Here is a 23,835-nt window from a genome sequence, read left to right on the forward strand (position 1 = left end):
TTTCTGTGTCTCATATGCAACAACACTTCCTGCCTCTGAGCCTTTGCATTCACTGTTCCCTCTGCCTGGAATGCTCTTTGCACAGCCTGTCACAGATGTCAGCTCCCCAGGGGCCATCCCTGACCTCTCCATCTCTAGTGATCTCCGTGTGAACTCAATTCCTGGAGAAGGTGGTCCATGCAGGTCCTAAGACCTGGGAAAGCCACAGTTGAAATTTTGTAACTTGTGCAAGACGATGGAATTATCCCTAAAGGTCTCTCTCTTTGAGAAGTGGCCCAGAGGGGTATGGCGGAGGCCCACATCTTCTCCGTTCTCTGCTCTGTTTACACTCTGTCCTTGCTCTGGTCCCTGGATGGCGAGGAAATCATGGGTCTGGGTTATCTGGGTTCTGGGAGCATGATTTTGCTAGGATAACTGCCAGAGGAAAAGGAGTGTGCTGGTATTTTCTAACCTCGGGCAGCTGCTGGGAGTCTCATCTCTATTGAGTCAGACTTCGGAAGAGCAGATGCTCCGGAAATTTGGGCTAGGGTTAATTCAACAGTGGAGGAGGTGAAAGTACGACACCAGCAATGTAGGAGTTGACCCAGGAGGTGGCTAGGGCTGCAGAGCCTGACCCTGGAGGGGTCCTGACATCTAAGGAGCCCTCCTGGTCAAGATCAAGCAGAATAAAAATTGAGGATGGAAGAATTTGGATGTTTCTTTGGATTTCAGTTTTCATAGAGAAGATTTCATTGTGAAGTTAAGACTTTTTTTGAGTGGAAGATTACATGATTGGAGGATGTTCCTGTTGGTCAAAGGTGGGACAGTTTTCTTTTTCTTACCTGGTTCATTGCAGAATTATCTGCTGACCCTCCAGGGGATAGAGAGGCTGGAGTAAGTAAGGGGGGTAACAGGCTCAGGGAGGGGTTTGCTGTGGGGAACAGGGGACTTGGGAGATAAGCCACCAATGCAGCTGCATCAGAATCACCTGGAGGGCTTGCCAAAGACACGGACTGCTGGGCTGCCCCAGAGCTGCTGATTCAGCTCCTTGGGGCCTGAGAATCTGCATTCCCAACCAGCTCCAAGGTGCTGCTGGGGCTGGCTGCAGGCTCCATACTCTGAGAACCACTGATGGAATTATTTCCTGGTTCCAAATCATTCTGTGGGTGAAAGCAGAGCTTCCCACCCCAGGGTGCCAGGGAACTCCCAGGGGAGTAGTGAGTGCCCAGCTGGTGAGGGGCCTCCAGAGAGTCAGGGCAGGACCGTCTGGATGTGCAACTGGTGCCCCCCGAGAGATAGCCACCCCCAACCCCTGATGACTGCAAGGTTGGCCAGGAAATCCAAAGGCTTAGAGAGGAAAGTCAAGGTGTGAATGTGTGTGTATGTGCGAACATGTGCGTGTGTGAATGTGCTTGTGTGAACATGTGTGTATGACTGTGCATGTGTATGTGTGAATGTGTGTGTGAACATATGTATGTGAATGTATGTGTATGAACGTGAATATATATGTAGGTGTGAATGTATAAAAGTGCATGTGTGTGAATGTGTTTATGTGACTTGTATGAAAGTGCATGTATGTGAATACATGTGTGTGAACACGCATGTGTGTGAACATGCATGTGTGTGTGCATTGGTATGAATGTGCATGTGTGCATGTAGGTGTGAATGTGTGTATGAATGTGCATATGTTTATGTGAACGTGTGTGAGTGAATGTGTACGTGTTTGAACTCGTGTGAATGTGTATGTATATGTGAATATGTGTATGAATATGCATGTGAGTGTATGTTAACGTGTGTGGGTATGTGTGTGAATATGTGTTTGAACGTGTGTGAATGTGTGTATATGTGTGAATGTGTATGAATGTGCATGTATAAGTGTAAATGTGTTTATATGAATGCACGTGTGTGTTAATGGGTTTAAGTGAACGTGAGTGTGTGGGTATGTGTGAATATGTGAATGTGTGTGCACGTGTTTATGTGAACGTGTGTATGGATGCATGTTTGTGTGCATGTTTATGTGAACGTGTGTATGTGTATGAATGTGCGTGTGTTTGTGCAAGTCTGTTTATGTGAATGTGTGTGTATGAATGTGCGTGTGTGCATGTAACTGCATGTGTGTGGTTATGCATGTTTGTATGACTGTGTGAGCGTGTGTGAGTGTGGGTATGTGTGTGATCCCTTTTCCTCTACACTGCCTCTCAGTCCCTAGACTGGGGACTTCTCCACTTGATAAATGGGCTTGGCCCATTTCCACACACTCTATAGGATGGTGTAGGACTTGTGATTGGAAAACTGGGCAATTCCTGATAATCTCATTGAAATCGCCAGTGGAAAGGGGGTCATTGCACTGAGAAAAGGCCACTTGACCAGCCATCTTGTACCCCATCTTTCTGGGACCTTCCTGTTAATGGAAAGAACTCTCCTCCCTTCCCCGCCTGCTTTCTGGAATCTACAGTCAGTCCATGGACCAGACCAGGATGGCCCACAGAACCCCTGCAGTGAAACTGCTCATCATTTTTCCCGGCTGCTTCCTTGGGTCCACTCTCAGCCAGCTGCAGCTGGGAGGGAGGCCGAGTGCATGGTTAATCCCCAAGTCTTCAGCACAGACCTTTATTTTCGTCTATAACATGCTGAGGACACAAAGGTGAGAAGACAAGGGTCCTGTGACCGGGGAGCGGTCAGTCTATGGAGGAAAGGTTCATGCATATCTGGGTCTGCCCTAGGTGTGTAGGGGCCCAGGTCAAAGGAGTTTTTACACCTATGTCAAAGGAGGGGCAGGGAGGAGTCAGGGAAGGCTTCCTGGAGGAGGTGACATTGAGGGCAGCTAGGAGGAATGAAGAGGAGTTTAGTAGGCATACCTTGGTGGTGGAGTCCAGGCGGGAAGCAGCATGTGAAGAGACATGGAGGTGTATGAGAACATGGGGAGTTTCCAGCTTGGTTTCTAAAGGAAAGAATCTCTGGGATATTTGCATGTTTCTCCAGCCTGAGTTTTACCATTCCCCAGGGCACTGAAGGCTTCTGGGAAAAACACCTTAGTTATCATTGTTTTCACTGAGGCCAGGGAGCCATAACATTTATTGTCCAAGTTGGGGCACTTTTAAGAGCAAAGGGGGTACTATTATTATGTTGGAACAACAGGTTAAAATCTGTCATAAGCAAATGTCATGAGTAGGATGGTTACTCTAGCCTTGGGGGTCATACACAAGGGTGGGGTGGAGGAAGGGTATGGGGAACAGTAGGGAGTGCAGAGTGGGCCTCTGTGGAGGCTGCCCAGAGGCCGGGAACAGCTGTTAGACCTGAGCAAGCCTGTTAGGGCCTCAGTTCCCTCCTCTATAAATGGGGGTGCCATCTTTTCCTGCCCATCTCCCTTCCAAAGTTTTGTAGACAGGATTTATCAGGTACTCCATGAAGAGGAAACACTAATTGGACCTCAAACATTCCTGGGCAAGCTCTCAGCATCTTCCTCAGCCCTAGGCCCCTGCCTGAGCATCCCCCACCACCAGACAGGTCCCTGGAAGACCCTGGACAGTCAACAAATCTTCATCCCAGTTTCCCAATTTCTGTAGATTCAGGGCTAGCTAATGGCAAAATGCTTGCTCAATGGGAAAAGCAGAAAACATTCAGATTTATTGCTTTGAGATTTTGGTCTGTCTCCTGGGCCTGGTTGATGCGGTTTCCCCCAAGTTTCAGAGCATTTTGTTTAAAAAGAAGATTTTTTGACAGCAGTGTTCTGCCTCACATTTACACAAGGTTTTATAGTTTACAAAGAGGTTCATATCATAACAATCACTGCTAGGATGCACTGAGTTCTTACAAGGGGTGGGGTGGGGAGGCTCGATTAACCCTTGAAAGCACTTTCCTTTTCCATGGATGGAGAAGCAGAGGCTCAGAGGAGCTTAACTAAGGGGCTTGCCCAAGGCCACACAGTCCTGGAAAAGGGCAGGGCAGAGCTGAACACAGGTCCACCAGTTTCAAATGTTGTGCTTGTATGAAACCAACATGGGTTGTCCTCTCCTGTCGCACCCCTCTGCCTCTCTTGCCTTCAGCCTACCCACTGCATGCCCTGCTGCAGACAGTGAGTAAGAAAACACAAAACCAAACCAAACCAAACCCAGAGGCTTGTGCAGAAAACAGGCTGGGATGAGTATAAAAATAACCAGGTATGTTCAAGGGAATCCTTGAGTCCCTAAACAATATATTTTCTGCTAACATGATTTATGTAGTGGTGCAGGTGATGGAGGTCTTCGCAGCACTAACAGGGTAGTTGCTTTCTGAGTTCTAATTCTGCACTGTCCAAAACAGCAGCCAGCAGCAATGCATAGCTCTTTAAATTTAATTAAAATGAAATGAAATTGGCCAGGCGCGGTGGCTCACGCCTGTAATCCCAGCACTTTGGGAGGCTGAGACGGGTAAATCACAAGGTCAGGAGTTCAAGACCAGCCTGGCCAAGATGCTGAAACCCTGTCTCTACTAAAAATACAAAAATTAGCCTGGAGTGGTGGCATGCACCTGTAATCCCAGCTACTTGGAAGGCTGAGGCAGGAGAATTGCTTGAACCCGGGTGCCAGAGGTTGCAGTGAGCCGAGATCAAGCCACTGCACTCCAGCCTGGGCGACAGAGCAAGACTTTGTCTCAAAAAAAAAAAAAAAAGAAAATTAGCTGGGTGTGGTGGCGCACGCCTATAGTCCCAGCTACTCGGGAGGCTGAGGCAGGAGAATTGCTTGAACTCAGGAGGCAGAGGTTGCAGTGAGCCGAGATTGCGCCACTGCACTCCAGCCTGGTGACAGAACGAGACTCTGGTCAATTAAAAAAAAAAAAAAAGGAAATAAAATTAAAAGTTTAGTTCCTCCATTGCACTTGCCACATTTTAAGTATTCCAGATCCACATGGGGTGACCCTATTGGACGCCACTGTTCTAAGCCACCAGCAGCCTGCTCCTGCCTTATCCTGGCTGTTCTGAAGAATGGAGAGCTGTTGACATAGGTGGCAGGCACACACCTGTTTTAAGGTAGGTCGCTTTGCAGTCAAGGTATCTATAGATGCTGTCCTAACACCTGAGCCCCTCTACTCCACTCTGGAGCAGTTACAGCTCCAGGGATGCAAATAAAAGGCAGAAACCAAGGCAGTGGCCACCAACTGGGGTCTCGCTACTCAAAGTGTGGTCCAAGGACTGGCAGCATCAGCATCTCCCGGGAGCTTGTTAGAGAAAAGCAGAGTCTGGCTGGGCACAGTGGCTCATGCCTGCCATCCTAGCACTTTGGAAAGCTGAGGCGGAAGGATAGCTTGAGCCCAGGATTCTGAGACCAACCTGAGAAATGTAGTGACAAAAAAAAAAATTAGCTGGATGTGGCGGCACACCTGTAGTTTCAGCTATTCAGGAGGCTAGGTGGAAGGACTGCTTGAGCCCTGGAGATGGAGGTTGCAGTAAGCTATGATGGCCCCACTGAACTCCAGCCTGGGTGACAGAATAAGACCCTGTGTCAGGAAAAAAAAAAAGGCAGAATCTCAGGCTCCATGCCAGAGCCACTGAACATGAACCTGGATTTTAACAAGCTCCCAGGTGATTCCTGTGCACGTTCGAGAAGCTCTGACTTGAGACAGGTTGAGCAGGAACAAAACAGTGCTCCAAATATAGGAAACCAAACTGATATTTTCAGATACAAAAAATAGAATCAGCCCCCCTCCTCCAGTAGGGTGTAATTAAGCATTAGTCACAGAGGGCCGAGCATCTTTGTGCCACATGACCAATGACCATACTTCCAAGGACAGGCCCCCAGGGGAAACGCTGGGGGAAGCTGGCCCATTCATCTCTAGCACTTTCTCAAACCACAGTGGGGTCACCTCCTCAAAGCAGAGGGAACGGAACTGAGCATCCATCTTGGATGCTGCCTTTAAATCAGATTTTCCATTTTTGCTTTTCTTCCCAATGCATTTGGCTGGTCTGACCAAATAGCCAGTCATTTAAAGGGAGGCACCTAGAAAAGGACTGTGCCCCGCTCGTCCCCCTTCCCGGGGCCTTGAGGCTCTGCAGACCTCAGTGCCAGGAGCTGGGTGTTGATGAAGCTTTCTGGGAAGGAGCTGACATCATGCCCTTCTATGAGGGAAGCAGGTGCAAATGGTGCTTCCATCCTCAGCGAGGGCGCAGATGAGGCTTAAAATGAGCTTGGCAGCCGCAGGCTGACCCCCAGCTGGGGAAGGAGAGGGCTGCTTCAGGGAGAGGTTTGGGTGTTCAGATTCTGTGGCTTGCAAAGCTCTCTCCTACCTTCCGTGAGGATGAGTCATCCCTTAATTCCTCTCTCCTCTCGGCCTGTCTTCAGTCGTACTTATTTTTATCCGTGGAATGGAGTTAAGTTGCCAAAAGGATGATATTTCTCCACCTGCAAGGGCCCTCCTGGAGGATACATTTTAAAATATTCATTTTTACAATTTCCTCCCAGCAATACAGCAGAGGACAGGAGAGGAGAGGTAGACAGCCGCACGGGCCTGGCGGGGGAGCCTGGGGCTTGGGGAACTGCAAAGTGGCTTTGAGACAGAGAGACATTCTAGAAGTTATTCTGAGGACATAATTGGACAAAAGTGAAAAGGAGGATGGTTAAGTATGCTCTTCATAACTCTCTGTATAATACTGAAGAAATCAAAGCTAACTGTAAACAGTCCTGCTGTTTTCGCCTGTGCAGCCTGCAGATCCCTTATTTTGGTGATGAATCTCATGTTTTTCTCTAGGGAACAGCCCAACACCCATTTCACAGGGTAATCTTAGGGGGTCTGCCAAGCCAAGATGCCTGGCTCTGCCCTTGGCTGGGGCTGGCATGTGACCCAGGCCAGGCCACATGGAAAGGAACCACAGTAGGATCTGGAAACATGTGGATTCAGCCCTCCTGATGGTGGTGCCTAGAGAGGCTTCCCTGGTTCTTGAAGGGGTCCCTGGCCAAGTCCTCTTTCTAGCCCTTATTGAGGTTTGGCTGTTTACTCCTTCCTGAGATTCCATAAGCCACCCCATGGCATTTCAGTAAATCCCTTTCTGTGCTTAAGTTGACAGAGTTGGTTTCTGTGATTTGTAACTAAAATCCCAGATGGGCACAAACCCAAATGCCTGGCAACAGGGGCTTAGATCAGCAAAGTAGGCTACAGCACACAATGGAATACTCCACAAGCACGTACAGCGATGAGATAAACATGTATTTGTTGACATGGAAAGAGGTTCACAATGTACAGTTAAGTGCAAAAGCAGATTATAAGAAAACAGTGTGCATAGTAGGATACCACGGTGGCAAAATATATATTCTATATATTCATAGAAAAAGGCCTAGAAGAAAATATAACAGTATTCACCCCAGAGAGTGGGATGGCCAATGAGTCTTCTTTCTGCTTCTATTTTCTAATCTTTCTACAATGTTTGTGTAGTCAGTTTTCCTGGTTTGCTTTTTTTTTTTTTTTTTTTTGAGCACAGGTGGGTCATGGGAGTCACGCTCTCATGCTGCCTGTCAAGAGCATGGTACTTGCTACAGGGGCTACTCCCCAGCAGCTCTGCTTAAGAAGATTCTGGGAATGTCTTGAGTCTCCAGAACAAGGAACAAGCACTTCCTGTGCCCAGGGAACCAGCAGCTTCCCACTTCTTCTCACAGCAACCTTGTGGGGTTGAGGTTTTCTGTCTGCTTGATGGAAAAGAAGAGCCCAGAGAGGGGAGGTACCTGCCTAAGTTCACACAGCAGGGATTTAAAGCCGGGTCACCTGGCCCAGAGCCCCAGGGGCTATTAAAGCTTATGAACAGAACAAGCAGCTGAGCCCAGGGAAGGGCTCAACATTCTCCCGTGACTTCTGCTGTGTTGACAAGCTGCAAATGTGCCAGGAAAGGACTGGGTGTGGTGGCTCATGCCTGTAATCCCAGCACTTTGGGAGGCTGAGGTGGGCGGATCACCTGAGCTCAGGAGTTCAAGACCAGCCTAGGCAACATGGCAAAACCTTGTCTTTACTAAAAATACAAAAAATTAGCCGGGTGTGGTGACACACCCTGCTACTGGGGAAGCTGAGGCAGGAGAACTGCTTGAACCCAGGAGGTGGAGGTTGCAGTGAGCCAAGATTGCACCACTGCACTCCAGCCTGGGCGACCGAACGAGACTCTGGGTCTCAAAAAAAAAAAGTGTCAGGGGAGGAAGAGCTGTCACTTCAGTGTTAGGACCTGAACTCCTTGCTCTGCACAACAGCCCCAGTGTTTCAGGCCCCCTCCCAGGGAGGGCATCAGAGAGGGTGGGAAAGGGGGCTGGGTTATGGGAGGTTCATTCTTCTGCCAGATAGTCTTTCGGCTGCTCCTTTTTGTCTTCTGGGTCTTGGCTTAAAGGTCACCTGCCCAGAGAGGCCCTCCCTGACCCCGTAGGGTAGGTCCTTAGCTGTCTATCTATCTCCTTTGTAGCATTTCCTATGACCTGCAGTCACTTCACTTACTTGTCAGTTTCCCTTACCATCGCTTTCTCCCCTCTTGACCCCTTGACTGCAGGGCTTATGACTGTCTCACTCTCAGCGGTGTCCCTGGCCTCTAGCCCAGTGTCTGGTCCGTTGCAGGCACTCACCAAGCATCTGCTGAATGGCGGAACAGACGGACACTCAACTGGGGTGGCCAGGAGACGGCAGGGGCGAGACTCTCCTCTGCCTTTTTTGGGCTGTGTGACCTCAGGCAAGTTGCTGCTCCTCCCTGGGCCTCTTCCCAATCTAAACCTGAGTATAAATAAACAACTCCATCTCAAGGGCTGGCCTCATGCTTCTTGAATATATCAGGACCGATTTCAGGGGAGGTAATAGAAGTTGGAATCGTTTACTAAATTATACCTTAAATCAACTGCTGGCTGATTATTCTTTCTGATGGTAACATTGCAATGGTTTTTCTAGGAGTCACTGATGTGCAATGAGCCCAATCATATTTCTTATTCAATAAACTCTTTTATTCTAGTCCACAGATTTTTCCATTACAATAATAATGAAAATAGCACTAGTAATTTGTAACACTGAGGCCCAAAGGGAAACCCCTCCTCAAATTATAAGGTAAATGACACATAGTTGAACATAGGGTCAGTGTTGGGCAAAAAGCATTTAAAATATAGATAACGGGGTCAAGATTTTGTGTGTGTGCAAACACTGGGTTTTGTTTATCAGGATGACACCATTTTAGAAAGTGCATGATTTTGAAAACTATATGTATAATTGTGACAAAACTAAACTGTAGAGAAAAGACAAAATCAAGCAAAAACAAAAACCAAGAAACCAAAAGGAAGCAAATCAAATACAAGGGGCGGATATGCAAACCTCCGGTCCTTTGGCCCTGGAATGGCAAGTGAATGGGCTTCATAGAAATTCTCTGTAGAAAGGAATGTGTGGGCCAGTGTGGCCATGGCCCTGGCCTGACATCGCTGAGTCTCCAAGTCTTGTCTCCTCACAGAGGAAAAGAAGTTGCTTGTCCAACACATCTGCTGGGGGTCTGCGCGAGATGGGGCCTTCGTTCCCAATCCCTTTGAGAACAGTCTCAAATCCTGAAAAGGCAAGGCATCCCTGCGGCGGCCCCAGGGCGGCGGCAGGAGATGGGGTCAGTGTCTGCCCCAGGCTCTGCCGGAGCTGTCTGAGTGGTTCACCGGGAGTGGGTGGGCCTCGGTGTTGAACACCCAGTCTTCCAGGGAGAGCAAGTCATCTTCAGAGAACAGAAGATAGAGATACCTGTGCCCCATGCAGGGCAGGGAAGCAAGACACGGTCTGTCAGTGGCCTGGGGAAGAAGGGTGGGCCCGGGAACAAGTCTCAGGGCCTTTGTGATAGGCCTATGGTCAAGGTCTGGAGGCTTGCAACCCCAAAACTGTGGGCAGCAGGGTGGGGGTGCTAGTCCTGGGGAAGGAGGCTGTGGCTGCAGAGAAAAGCCTTGAGCTTTGGGGTCAGAAGGACTTAGTTTACCCTGGCTCTGCCATCAGCCGGCTTCACCTGCCCGGCCCTGTATGTGAGCCCTTATGGTCCAGATTCTCCTCTGCAGGGGTGCCTGAGGGCTGCTGCAGTCCAGTTGACTCTCACGTGCCCCGCTGCTGCCCACTAAGACTCTACATTCAGAGTACACATTGGGGCACTGAGAAGAACATGGGGTTGTGACTAGAACTCCAGCTTCCAGGTTGTGGGTTTTTTCCCCACTGGAAGGAACTGATCATTCTGACCCACCCTAAAGGGTTAAAGCACAAGGGGCTTGCTTTGGGGAACAGCGAGGAAGTGGGATGGCCAACTTCCATGGCATGAAATCGAGGAGGGCACAGCAGCCACACTGCAGAGGCCACAGGAGGGAAAGTCAATGCCAGCAACCAGCACTGACATCATCATCGTTAACCCTATCCCATTTTACACACGAGGACTCGGTTCCCAGAACGGAAGCAACTTGGGGAGACAGGTGAGAAACTGAAGGAACCTGCGGTATCACACGGTGCGTCCCTAGGGAACTTGGATTCTAGCCCAGTCTCACTCTCTGAGAAAGTGGCCTGGCCCAAGGCTCACACCTGGGGTGCAGCCCTCTGGATCCCAAGCCCTTCACCCCTTTTGGGCTCCCGTCCTGTGACCACAGAACCTGGCTGTGGAGGGGAGGGACTGCGGACCCCTACCGCCAACCTCCCACCTGTCCATCCCTAGGAAGAGCCCACACTGCTCACTTTAGTGTCTCCGCTAGAAAGAAGCTCTGCTGCTTGTTGTCGTGGTTGGGGGTGCTACTGTACACGTCTTGGATCCCGGAGAAACCGGCTTCTGTCCGACAGTATTTCTCCAAGGCCTGAGGAAGGGGAAGAGGAGGAGGAAAACAGCCTTAACACGGGACAGGAAAGGCCCCTCAAGACTTGTGCATGCCTGGCAGGCTGGAGCTAGAAGAAAGCAGACAGCACCCCCACCCCTTGGCTGGGGACTCCTGGCATTTGGGGGAACAAAAGGTCAAATTATTCTTTCGGGGTTTAGCCACCTGTCCCCAGGCTGGAGGGGCCACACTCCCTCCACCCACACCTCTGAGAGCTCTGGCCCGATGGGCTGCCTGTCCTGAGCTCTTCACCTGGTTTGAACTTAGAGGAAGCTTCTCTTCGTGTTTCAGGGGACTAGGCTGGTCTTACAGATTCACCCACAGTGGTAGGCAGAGGTGAAGAGAGGCCACTGGTGATGGCCATGGGCTGGGATTTGGGGATGGACTTGGTACCCCAGGGATTCTCAGGAGAGATGGCCCCTGGGCTGGAGGCAAGTGAGCCAAGCCATTCATCTTTCTATATAAATGCATTTTTTTTTTTGAGACAAGGTCTCATTTTGTCACCCAGGCTGGAGGGCAGTGGGGCGATCAGAGCTCACTCTGCAGCTTCAACCTCTGCAGTTTGAGCAATCCTCTTGCCTCAGCCCCTCAAGCAGCTGGGACTATAGGCATGCGTCACCATGCCTGGCTAATTTTTGAATTTTTTTGTATAGATGGGGTTTTGCTGTGTTGGCTATGGGCTGATAAATACAATTTCTACCCATGGAGGGGGTCTGTGGACTGGGCATAGGAGCACAAGACGCTTGGCCTTTGAAGGCCAAGAACAATGGTCCTGGGGAAGCAGGTGGACTTAACAGGGCCAGTGAAACCTGAGCATGCCCTGGACCCCGTCTGAGTGCAATGCTCGGAATGGGCACGGGGGTGGTGGGGGAGATAGGGGCAGAGAAGGCTCAGCATCCACCAGGGAACCTTCTGGAATCCCCACACCTGCCTTTGACACCTCCCCCAAGACAGCCATTAAATTTCCACCTAGGTGTGGGGCCAGGGGCTGAGGGCAGCGTAGGCCTCAAGGGCCAGTAGAGACTAGGGTGGGGGGTCCCTCGGGCTGGGCTTCCTGTGGGAAGAGGAGGGAGGTGGAGGTGAGCTGCCCAGCTTCGAGATCAGGAAAGCGTCTGTTGGGACAGCGGTGGCCGCGTGGTGCCCGCGTGGTGCTCTAGGCAGCTGCCTAGCCTCTGACTCTCTAAGTTTGCTGAGGCCTGGTCCCAGGCCCCAAGGAGATGGGCACTCAGAACCCTCTTCACAAGTCTGGCCTGTCCTGTCTCAGGACAACTTTGCCCAGCTGGGGATTCTTGTCTCTGTAACCACCACCTTGACCCTTTGCACTCTGAACTGTGGTCAGAGGTCAACGTGGCTTGGCCTTCCACTCCATGCCCAAGCCAGGGCACCTAGCACCCAGCCTGTAAATTCTCAGGGGCATCTAGCACCTGGCTGCCCATCCCTGGGGCCCACTCACCAGCACCACCTCCCAGCCCCACTCCCTGTAGATGGGGTTGTGGGTCTGTCGCCACAGGTACATGTAGCTCTCCACCACCTCTGGCCGGAGGATGTAGTAGCTCTCGCTCAGCTGGGTGGCCACGGCCTCTCTGCCGGAGTTAAACCAGAAGGCCTCAGGCCCGAGTTTGGTGTCTGGGGAAACAGCCAAGCAGAGGGCCCAGGTCAGACCTCCCACCTCCTGCTTTTCGGGATCCAGGAGAGATGTCAGTTGCCTTGAACCCGCAGCCAGGGTGATGTCGGGTGTGTGGGTGTGGGGTGCCCCTGCCTGGACTGCTGTGAAAGGCTGCACCGGGCAGATGCACAGCTTCCCTCTTGGCCTGGGCTGGACAGAACAAGACCCTCGGGGACTGGAAACGTGAGCAGCTTTGGACTCTGAGAGTCCAAATGAGCTACTCAGCAGTCTGGGTAGGTGAAGGTTTGGGCGGGGTTCCACAGCTGTGTACTTTGAGGCAATAGCTCTGCAAGAGGTTAGCCAGACCTCAGCCAAGAGGGTTTCGGGTTTCAACACATCTGGGGAACCGAGGGTTAAACAAAATGAGTCTCCCATCTGCAGGATTTATCAGATCCTTTAATATGCTAATGTGAAATGAGGCTTCTCCTTGGGACCCTTTGTCTTAGAAAACTGCTTTTAACACCTCCCAGAACAAACTTCGAGAGTTTGGGAACGGCTGAGGTGGAGATGGAGGGAAGATTGCCCAGGAATGCACCTACTCCCACAGAGGGAGCTGAGGAAGGAGGGCCTGAGGGAGCCTGGGTTCTGTCATTGTCACTGTTTGGTTTTGAGGCAATTTGCTGTCATTCTTGTCATATGGCCATAATTATAACCACCTCTGTAGCCACTATTTATGATTTCAAAGGCCCTGCTGGGTGCTTTAATACACTATTTCTATCCTTAAAAAATGTTTCTTTAGTAAAGTAATTGCTACTATCCCTCTCACGCATGTGGAAACTGAGGATCAGAGAGGCTAAGTAATTTGCCCAAGGTAACACAGAGAGTTGTGGCTGAGTTGGGACTTGACCCTGGATGTGTCTGATGCCTCTCCTAGGGCGGTGCTCTTTCCCTCCTGGGTCTAACCCTCATAGGCCCAACATGTAGGGTATGAGGGCCAGATCCTTCTCCCTTTAATGCCTGTCCCTCCTGTCCAGGTCACCCAAGTCCCCAGCTCCATTCCTAATGTGAGCCCTCTTCCCTACTACCAGGGTTCAAAACCCTGCGAGGCCCTAGGTTGCTTTTACTTTAGAGGCAGGGGTTAGAGGTTTGCAGGACTTCCTGCTCTTCCATGGAGGGCTTCAGGGAAGAGGAATTAGCTAGACCCTAGCCTCTCTAATCTTTTCAAATGGTGTAGCGGCTCCTGGCCATCAGAAAACAGTCATTTTGTCAAGCGGTGCTTGAGCCTGGGATTTTTACTGCAAATCTTGGGTCGTCCCCTCCAACCAACACTGGGATTACCACTCAGAGCGGTGGGCGTCTCCTGGGACCACACGGGGGGCTGGGGATTTTTCTGAGGGGTGCAGTTTGCGCACGGGGTGGAACCAGGCATCAGAAGGCCTGGGATCAATTCCTCATGTGCAGTGTGACTTTGGCTAAGTCACTTCCCCTCTCTGGGCTGACTCCGCTTCTCTGTGTAGAATGAGGAGCCAGGCTCAGGCTCTCAAATGTGACCTCTGATTCTAGCATCGGACAATTCAGTGGTGAGTGGTGGGTGGGGAGGACCAAGCTCTCAGGCTTTCCGGTGATCATGGGTCAAAGAGGGCGACTAAACAGGTGGGAGCAGGAGGCGGTGAAACCCCTCTAAGGAGGGTGCCGGGGGAAAGGCAGAGGCACATTTGAAAGTAGGAGACTCAGGGTGGGACATGTTCCGGGCTCAGGAAGCCGCCGTTTCTGCCTCCGGGGCTGGAGGATCCTTTACTCTGTGCCCCTCTCAAGGGACCTTGGCCAAGTAATCTCTGAGCCTCAGTTTCCTCATCTGTGTGGTGAGGTTCAGTGATGTTGTGTCAAGTGCGGAAGAGTACCAGGTACATGCAAAGCGCTTCCTGCGTCTGTACTAGTTTCCCTTTCATTCAGGGTATGGTCTCGGAGCCTGGAGAGTACCTCTCTCAAATTCTACTTAACTTCCAAGGGGAGGCTTCCCTAAGGCCATGTGCTCCCTTCGCTCACTGCTGCTGGTCTTTCCAGTTCTTCCTGGTGTCTAGCCTCAGTCTCTCCTGCTGCCCCTTCCCCTTGCAGGGTTACCTGAGCGGGCGTATGACTCGTGACACGTCTTGGTGATCTGGGCTGCGAGCTCTCGGTAGTGGGCCCTCTTTTCTTCCTTGGCATCCTCGGCGCCAAGGGCGATCATGCCCCCGGAGAAACAGGCCAGGTGCCCCATCTTGTGGTCCAGAATCCCCCCTCGCCACTCGGCAATGTAGGTCAGCCCCCCGGGAGAGACATTCAGCAAGTAGGTCTCTATCGCCTGGGAGCAAGGTGGGGATTGGGCAGGGAGAAGGGGCGTGGGAGGGCACAGAGAAGGGGGGGAAAGGATGGAAAATGAACATTTTGGAGACAGTAGCAAGGGCAGCTCTGCCAAGCCCTCCATCCCAGGCAAAGGAGGCCCATTGATCTCTGCTGGTCAAGATGCCTGCCAGGCACAGGAGGGGCTGCTATTCGCTGGGAGGCTCAGACACAGGGCAGCTCCCCAGGGCAAGTCTCTTACACAGCCTTTAAAATCTTCCACGTTTTAAAAAACATTAAAAAATATTTTAAGGTGATACTTCTCCTCCATTATGTCCTCCGTTTGATCTTAACCAGAAGCCCAGCTGGCCTGTGGATGGGCTTCAGGGGTCCAGGCCCTTAAAACTGTACCCAACACTTTTTGGTGGATGTGCATCTTTATGGGAAGAGTGTCCATCTATTCTTACCAGTTTCTCAAAAAGAACCTGCAGAAAATTAAGAGCTGTTCTCTAGGGGTATTTTGTCACACGTTTCCTCATTTAATGCCTACAGCAAGCCAGGCACCTGGGCTGCAGCGCCCTACACAGACAAATGGGAGGTGTGGCAGCTTGTCCCAGGCCACCCAGCCACACCAGCCTAGAAACAAGACCCCACAATGTCCAGAGCTCTGCTTCTTCCACTACCCGATGGCCATGCCTTTTGGTGGGAAGGGAGGTGATGCTGTTGTAAAGACTCTGGGATGTCAGGGGCGTGAGGGGGTCAGACTGCTGTCACCCCAGGAGCCCTGGGGACCAAGGGGAGGGAGGAAGCTGCTCACACAGTCTCGAGGCCAGACTCCATGGGCTGGTGGGGCCTGGCCCATGGCTGGGGTCCTCTGGGGCCCTTGCCAGGTCTCTGCCTCCACTTTTACCCCTCCAATCTACTCTCCAGGGGGTCTCTGTACTCTGCAATTAACAAACCGGATCATATCATCTGCCTGCTTAGAACCTTCAGTGGTTTCCAAGTGCCCTCATGTGAAAACACCAGAGGGGCCTCCAAGACTCCACGATCTGGACCCTGAGGGTGGACCTGATTCTATGGACATGGCTCTGGGGCACAGACTCATCAGGTTCAAATTTCATCTCCACCAGTTCCACGCTGTGTGACACTGGGCAGGTTGTATGTTCTCTCTGTGCCTCAGTTTCCTAACGTGTAAACTGGGGATAAGAGCATTAACTGCCTCATAGGGTTGTGAGAATTAAATGAGATATGCCTGCAGGACTTGGCCTATTTCCCAGCACAGAGCGAGTCCCCACTAATTACTGGCCCCTATGATTCCTCTCCAGTCTGTCTCCTGCCCCTCCCTCCTCACACCCTACCTCACCTACACTGGCCTTTTTTCACTCAGGTACCCTCCTGGCTTACAATATCTCGGCAGCCATGTAATATTTCCTTGGTGTCAGCACTGTGCTAGGTACTGGGGCTACAGGTGTGCTGGAGAGGAGCCTGGACTCTGCCTCAGGGAGCTCACCCATTAGTGCAGAGAATTCCCAACAAAACCAAATATATATGAGAGGTGCAATTTGTTTTGTTTTGAGACACAGTCTTATTCTGTCACCCAGGCTGAAGTGCAGTGGCATGATCTTGGCTCACTGCAACCTCCGCCTCCCAAGTTCAAACCATTCTCGTGCCTCAGCCTCCCAAGTAGCTGGGTAATTATAGGCGTGTGCCACCACCCCCGGCTAATTTTTGTATTTTTAGTAGAGACGGGGTTTCACCATGTTGGCCAGGCTGGTCTTGAACTCCTGACCTCAGGGGATCCACCCACCTCGGCCTCCCAAAATGTTGGGATTACAGGCGTGAGACACCACAACTGGCTGAGAGGTACAATTTGTGATCAGCATTTTGAATAAAACAAAGTGAGAGGATGAGATTAAAAAATGCAGGGGTAGGCGGGGAGGGGCTGGACGCAGTGGCTCACGCCTGTAATCCCAGCACTTTGGGAGGCTGAGGCAGATGGATCATTTGAGCCCAGTAGTTTGAAACCAGCCTGGGCAACATGGCAAAAACCCATCTCTACTAAAAATATAAGAATTAGCCAGGCACGGTAGTGCATACCTGTAGTCCCAGCTACTTGGGAGGCTGAGATGGGAGAATCACTTGAATCCAGGAGGCAGAAGTTGCAGTGAGCCAAGATTGCACCACTGCACTCCACTCTGGGCAATAGAGTGAGACTCTGTCATAAAAAAACAAACAAACAAAACACCCAAGAAAACAAAACAAAACAAAAAAACTGGGGTGGGGGCAGTGCTGTACTTTGCAGAGGGAGGTCAGGGAAAATCTCTCTGCAAAGGTGACATTCTTGAAAGCTGCATTTTTCTTCCTGCTTCGGGGCTTAGCTGGTGCTGCGCCTCCTTCCTGCATGCTCCAGCCCTGACTCTGCTAACTCCACCTCCTCCAGAATGTCACTTCCTTGGAGAGAATGCCCCAATTTAAACCAACACTGCCACTGCCATTACCTATGGGCCCCTGTCACCCTTCTACATGGTGCCATTCCTACTTGGCATCTGTTTCTGTTGTATATCTGTCTCTCTCTCAGACTCTGAGTGCCGTGTGACAGCAGAAGCCACCAGCAGCAGCCTCCAGCCAGTGCCCGACACACAGAAGATGCTCAAGGAACACTCGCTCACTCCTGGGTCTGTTTTTTCCTTTTTTCTCTCCTGTCAGGGCCCAGGGCTGGTGGGCTGGCTACAGGACCCACACTGAGTGGCAGATGGAGAAGCGCTGACAATGTGACATACCAGGGTATCTGTTCCACATGGGGGAGTGCTGAGGACACCTGCAGAGCAGCTGGGCTGCAGGCGGGGGTCTGCTCTGGGCCCAGCCTGGCTCCCGGGCAGAGCCATGTCCCTGGCAGCTGCTCGGCGTCACTAAGCCTGCGGTGCAGGGGAGGAGTGTCAGGGCTCAGAAACCTGGGTCAGAGTCACCAGTTGTCAACACTTTGGAGAGAACACAGACATCTGAGGGAGACCTCAGGATGCTGCGCACCAGACCTGGCACCTGCACCTTCCAAACCGCCTCCCACAGGTTATTTCCACTGGGGGTTGGCCCCAAGCTAAGTAATTGCAGTCAAGAGGAAATTATAAACCACTGCCTCTTTGAAGACACAACTGAGACACGCAGATGCAAAGATAAACAAGGCTTTCTAAAACAAAACACAAGACAGTGCAGGCTGGCAGACGACTGGTAAAAGGTTTAAATCGCAGCAAGCAGTGGTGCAAGGAGCTAAGTGGGGCACAAGACCAGGGTTTTTTTTTTTAATGTATTAACAAAAATATTTGTGCTGTTCCTTGTGGAGCAGGGCTAACCCATAGGCAGTGAGCCCAGCGTGGCGAGAGGCCTGGGTTTGAATCTCAGCTCTGCGATTTAGGAGCTAGATGACCTTGGGCAAGTTATTTCACTTTAATGAAGACTCACTTTGCTCATCTATAAAATGGGAATAATGATTCCTGGGTCGGTTGTGAGGATTAAAGGAGAGGATATTCGAAGCCTGGCTCAGTGCCTGGCGCTGGCTGTTCCTTCCTTTGCCGCCTGCAGGAGCCCCATCTGAGCACTCGCGGGAGGGGTTTCAGGCAAGCCAGGCCCCTCTGTGATTTGGCTGCTGGTAAGTAGAGGCCAGCCCAATGGATCTGGAGTCGGACCCGTGTTTGTGTCCTGGCTCTGACACTTGTTGCTATATGGACCTTGGGCCTTTCTGACCCTCAGTTTCGTCATCTGTAAGATGGGGGCTAAATAAGATGAGGTACTTAGAGCACTAGCTCAGAGGAGGCCAAAGTGACCAAAGCTCTTCCTGTTCTTCTTGTTTGTCTCCTGCCGTGACACTCAGGGGTGTGCCCAGTCCGATCTGTCTGACCCTCCCCGGCCCATCCCAGCTGGACACTGGTCTAACCTGGTGGTTTTCTGACCCCAGGTGCACAACAGAATTGTGGAAGGAACTTTTAAAAAAGCTCGGATTGGGATTTATTGGCCTGGGGTGAGGCTAGACATGGGATTTTTAAAGCTCTCCAGGTGATCCTAAGGTGCAGGCAGGGGTGAAGGTCTTTGGTCGGTAGTTCCCAACCCTGACTATACACGAAATCCCAAGGAGGTTTATGTGTGGCCCGGGCCTGGTGCCCAGAGGTTCTGAGTCAGGGGTGCAGTCTGAACATCAGGACTTTGCAGCTCCCTAGGTGATTTTAACATGCCAACAAGGTTGAGAACCAGCAGAAAATTCTTCAAAACCCCAAACTTGCCAGAGGCCCAGCCTTCACCCAGGGTCAAAGATGCTCCAGGCTCTTCACTGGGAAGATCAAATGCAGAGAGCAAAGCCTCTTCTATTCAAAGTTCTCTCCTACAAAATCAAGTGCTCTGAGTTTCCTTAAATAATTCATGGCCATTTCTTCCCTTGATGGCTCAACTACTGTGTGCCCTGAGGGCAGGGAGCCTGGCTGCTCATTAACTTTATGTTTACTCTGCAAGGGAAGGCAGAAAGGGCCTCTGGGCAGCACACTCCGGCCACCACCAGCTGCACACTAATTCTCTGCCGGGGCTCTGGTCTGAGCTCAGCCAAAGACAGGAGTGAACAAGACTGGGACCCAGACTGAGATGGGACTGCAGTCCCAGAAGCTGCTTCATGACTGAGGTCTTGTGCCAGGGAGCTGAGCAGGGAAAAGTCATTGCTGAGCCTACAGTTTAAAGGGTCCATGGCTCTAGCAGTCCGTTTCAATGTGTGTCTTTTAAGCACCACCATTCCTGGCCAGATTCCTGTGATCAGAGAGTAGTCAGAGACCATCTATCCATCCATCCAACTGCCCACACCCACCCACCCATCTATCTACTCACCCATCCATCCTTCCCTCCATCCATCCTTCCCTCCATTCATCCTTTCAGCATTCATGCACGCATGCATTCATTCGTTCACAAAACAGTTACCATGGGCCTGCTATGTGCCAGGCACTGTTTTAGGAGCAGACAAGATCTCTGATCCCAGATAACTGATATTCTATTTGGGGAAGATAGAGAATGAGCAAGTAAACAAATATGTGCCTGTGATAATTTTAGAGGCTGATGAAGGTGAAGAGAATAAGCCTGAGTGTGTGACAGGCTGGGAATGGTAGTTTCAGTGGCATTTGAATTGAGAGTTGACTAGTGAAAGGGACCCAGCCATTGGAATGATATTCCAGGCAGAGGGGACAGCAAGTGCAAAGGCCCTGAGGTGGGAGTCGCCTGGGGTGTCTGAGGAAGAGCAGGAAGACAGATGCCCAGGGCCCAGAGAGCACAGAGCAGAGAGGCAGGCGTGAAGTCAGGGTGATCAGCAGGGCCCAGGGAAGGCGGACCCGATGGGTAAAGGAGAGGAGTTGGATTTATTCCAGGTGCTAAGGGAAGCCAGAGAGGAGAGGGATGTGCGTGTCCAGCTCTTCTGGCTTCTGTTCCCCACACAGCATTCAGAGGGCAGGGCAGAGGGGAAGCCAGTTTAGAGAAAATAAGGAGGTAGTGTAGACCAAGGTGGTGGCAGAGTAGATCCAACTTGCTCAACTTGCTTTATGGGGAAACTGAGGCCCAGAACAGGCCCAGTGCCTTTTCCTTAGTTGGGCTCCAAGGTATCTGTTGAGTGGTGGGATTCCTTAGCCCTCTTCCCAATGGCTCAGGCTAACTGATTCCCTCTTTCGTCCTCGTCTCTCCTCTTTGGAGGGACTCACCTCAGCCTTCCAGCCCTCGTTCATTCCACACCCCGCGGACAGACCAGCAGTGGTGCCAGCTTGGCCAGCTCTGTGCTGTGTGGCCTTGGGCAAGTGCCTTCCCCTCTCTAGGCCTTGGTTTCCATCCACACAAAGAGAAGGAGCAAAACTGGATGCTCCACTGAAGGAGGCCTCTTCCAGCTTGGACATACTTCTCATGTCACCTCTACTGTCCAAGGAAGACACAGCTGAGGGTCTCACTCTGGCAGCCACCCTTGGGGGTGCCAGCCCACAGTCTGGCTGCACTCTGGGCTCTGATACATCAGCCAAAGCATAGACACTGAGCAGGTGGTGGTTTCTGAATCAGACTGACGGTCACTTCCTATGAGACCTTGGATAAATGACTTCACCTCCCAGAGCTTAGGTTTCACATCTAACAAAGCCCCAGTCTTAGAGCATGTGGGAGGGTCGCGGGGTGTAAAATGCCTGGCTGGGAGGGGACTGTCCTGTCAATCTTCTCACCAGTTCATTGCAGGGGGTGGGAGCAAGTCTCGGCCCATCTGGTCCATCTGGCCCCGCTGCCCGCAGCACTCTCGCCCGGCCGGCCGTGAGAGAGCCGGGGGCTGGTGACCAGCGGCCTGTGAATAATCCAGGGCTTGGCTTACCTCCAAGGCTTCGTAGTACATATTTTTAGCCTCCATATCTGTCTTGCCCGACATCAACCAGGATTTGATCAAATATTCATAAAAACTGTCCCCGAGTCCTCCAACTGAGACATGGTCTGTGAAGGGAAAGAGGACAAGAACATTATCTTCATCTGCCGCCGGCTCTCATGGGGCAGGGCCTCGCACACCCGCCTGGCCTCAGGGGCCCAGTGCCTGTACGGGTAGGAAGTGGGCATCTCGCCAGCAGCCACCGAACCTGGAATGGGTACTGCGAGGCAGACACAGCCTGCGACTTGGAGGAAACCAGGGCTGTCTAGAGAGCGCTCGTCCTGCACGAAAGTGCACGGGCTCATCCGGCGGGTGCTATAAATCACCTCGCCTTAGCAGGCTGGGGACGGCAGGGCCTCTGGTTATTAACTGTAAGTGAGTTGCATTTCTTTACAAAGATAATCTGGTGGCAGGGAGTTCAGAGATTTTTATTACCCAGTGACAAACATGATAATTAATGCTGGGTAGCTTCATAAAAGGCCACGGGAAAGAGGAAGAAAAACCTTAATTTAGCTGGCCAAGCCCTCAAGTAGAGCCACTCTGGAAAACGGAGTTCAAATTTAGCAAATTGAGATAAATGGAGTTCAAAGGAGCGGGAAAGAGAAGAATTGAGTTGGAACACCCCCTCTCTGCCCTGGTGGCCTCTGCCTGCTGGACAGTGGGCCAGCCAAGGAGCAGGGCCTCACAGGCTGTGGCTGAACCAGAGGTCTCTCCACCCAGGGCCGTCCCAGGAGGAAGACGGGTTGCCCGAGGAACACTTCACCGCAGACACAAGACAGAAAACACTTCGCTCCCAGGCTTTGAAAATTAACAACAGGGAAACGTAAAGGCATTTGATAGATTTAACAAAGAACAAACCAGTTCTGTGTTCTGATTCACTTAAGCAGAGAGACAGAGAGAAGAAAGAAAACGGGGGTGGACTGAAGGCGGGGCGGGGGGAATGGGCAGAGTGTTTTCAACTTCTCAGCAGAAGAAGGGGGCAGACAGAGACGGGAGAGGGAAAGTGGGCGGGGGAAGAGGGACAGAGAGAGAGAACACATCAACAGCTACCATTTATTGTGGGCCAGGAGCCTCACTGTATTATTTACAACTTAATCTTCCTGGGCACCCTGCAAGGCAGGTGCTATCAGCCCCATTTCCCAGGTGGGAGAACGGCAACTGGGCCTACATGGCTCATCCAAGACCATGAAGCTGGTGAAAGGCAGAGCCTCACCTTCCACAGCTGCACACAGTCAACCAGAGAGTGAAGACAGAGACACGCAGAGAAAGAAAGACAAATGTGAGGGCCAAGGGACCCAAAGACAGGGCAAAGACAGATGGGACCCAGGAATGGGGGCCGGGAGGAGGCCAGCCACATGGTACACTCGCCCTTCCGGCCCCCTCCAGCCCTGATCCATAAATAAGTCCTGGCCCAGCAAGGGTTCCAGAACGGACCAGCATCTGCAAAAATTGGAACAGACAAGATGAAGCACGTGCTTTGGGGAGGAGCTGGAAAGGGCTGGTGTGGGCTGGACTGTGCTCTGGTGTGGAGGAAAGAGAGAAGTGGCACCTCTCTCCTTCCGAGGTGCCCCACAGAAGAGAAGGGCTGGGCCAGGCCTGGCATGTTGAGGAGGGGCAGGTCTGTTGCAGAGGAGGGGCCGGGGAGGCTGGAAGTCATGGGTTGTCCTCTGCTCAGAGCCCTTCTCCAGCCCCGTCATGGGCACGGCAGCTACTAGCACTGTCACCTCTCGGTGTGGCGCACCCTCCCCACCTCATTCCCCACGCGGGGGCTCAGGCATTCTCACAAGCCTGCTCCCGGTCCTTCCCCATAGGGTGGCCACGGGGATTAAGTGAAACAAGGCCAGGCACCATCTGAAGCCCTCGGCGGCAGCACTCCCTTGGGTGGTGGGTCCACCTTGCCATCGGGTGCCCGCCGGGTGTGCGATGAGTGCCTGCGTACGGGTCTGCCTCCCTCACTAGCTCGTGGGCTCTTTGTGGGGAGGGATTGCATGCGACTCCCGCTCTGTGCCCAGTAACTACACGGCGCACAGAGATGCCCACGGAGTGCTGAGCGGGTGAATGGAAGGGAGGCTTGGGCTCTGCCGGGATGGGAGGCTTGGGCTGTGCCAGGAAGGGCCTCGAATGCCAAGCCAAGGAGTTTAGCCACAATCACGCGGTGGTGGAGTGTGTGCATGACAAGGTCCAGGCTTCCTCTGGAGGGGCACGCAGGGGAGGGAGCCAGGTCATTAGGGTCTGCGGTGTTGAGATGCAGCTGCCTCTCAGGGGCACTTATGTGGGCATCTCACATGTGAAGGTCCCACTGCTTTACAGCTTGTGTGTGTGTGTGTATGTATGTATGTATGGGGTGTGGGGTGAGTGTGTATGTGTGGTGAATGAATGTGTGTGGTGTATGTAGGTGAATGGGGGCGTGTGTGTGTGCTGAGGGGTATGGGTGTGTGGATGTGTGTGTAGGGAGAGTGTGTGTGTGTCAAGGAGTGTGGTGTGTAGTGTATGAGGGGACTATGTGTAGTGTGTGGGGTGTGTGGGTGAGGCGAGTGTGTGTAATGTGTGGGGTGTGTGTGTGGAATGTGTGAGGGGAGTGTGTAGTGTGTGAAGGGAGTGTGTAGAGTGTGTGTGGGAGGGAGCGTGGGTGATAGGTGTGTGTGTGGGAGTGTGGGTGGTGTGTAGTGTGTGTGCCTGAGGGGAGTGTGTAGTGTATGTATATGTGAGGGGAGTGTGTGTAG

General features: G+C 51.9%; 1 protein-coding gene across 1 annotated transcript in view; it reads right to left on the reverse strand.

Moving 5' to 3' along the window:
• Nucleotides 1-7,387: 7,387 nt before the first annotated feature.
• MAN1C1 (mannosidase alpha class 1C member 1) overlaps nucleotides 7,388-23,835 on the reverse strand; it is a 168,083-nt gene continuing 151,635 nt past the window's right edge. The window contains exons 8-12 of the mRNA XM_004025196.5: nucleotides 21,065-21,180; nucleotides 14,506-14,725; nucleotides 12,232-12,404; nucleotides 10,645-10,760; nucleotides 7,388-9,681 (exon numbers count right to left, since the gene is read on the reverse strand). Of these exons, the coding sequence (XP_004025245.4) occupies nucleotides 9,555-9,681; nucleotides 10,645-10,760; nucleotides 12,232-12,404; nucleotides 14,506-14,725; nucleotides 21,065-21,180 (752 nt within the window). The 3' untranslated portion in view covers nucleotides 7,388-9,554. The remainder of the gene's footprint in view (nucleotides 9,682-10,644; nucleotides 10,761-12,231; nucleotides 12,405-14,505; nucleotides 14,726-21,064; nucleotides 21,181-23,835) is intronic.

This window comes from Gorilla gorilla, chromosome 1 (genome assembly GCF_029281585.2).
Source record: "Gorilla gorilla gorilla isolate KB3781 chromosome 1, NHGRI_mGorGor1-v2.1_pri, whole genome shotgun sequence".
Lineage (NCBI taxonomy): Eukaryota > Metazoa > Chordata > Mammalia > Primates > Hominidae > Gorilla > Gorilla gorilla.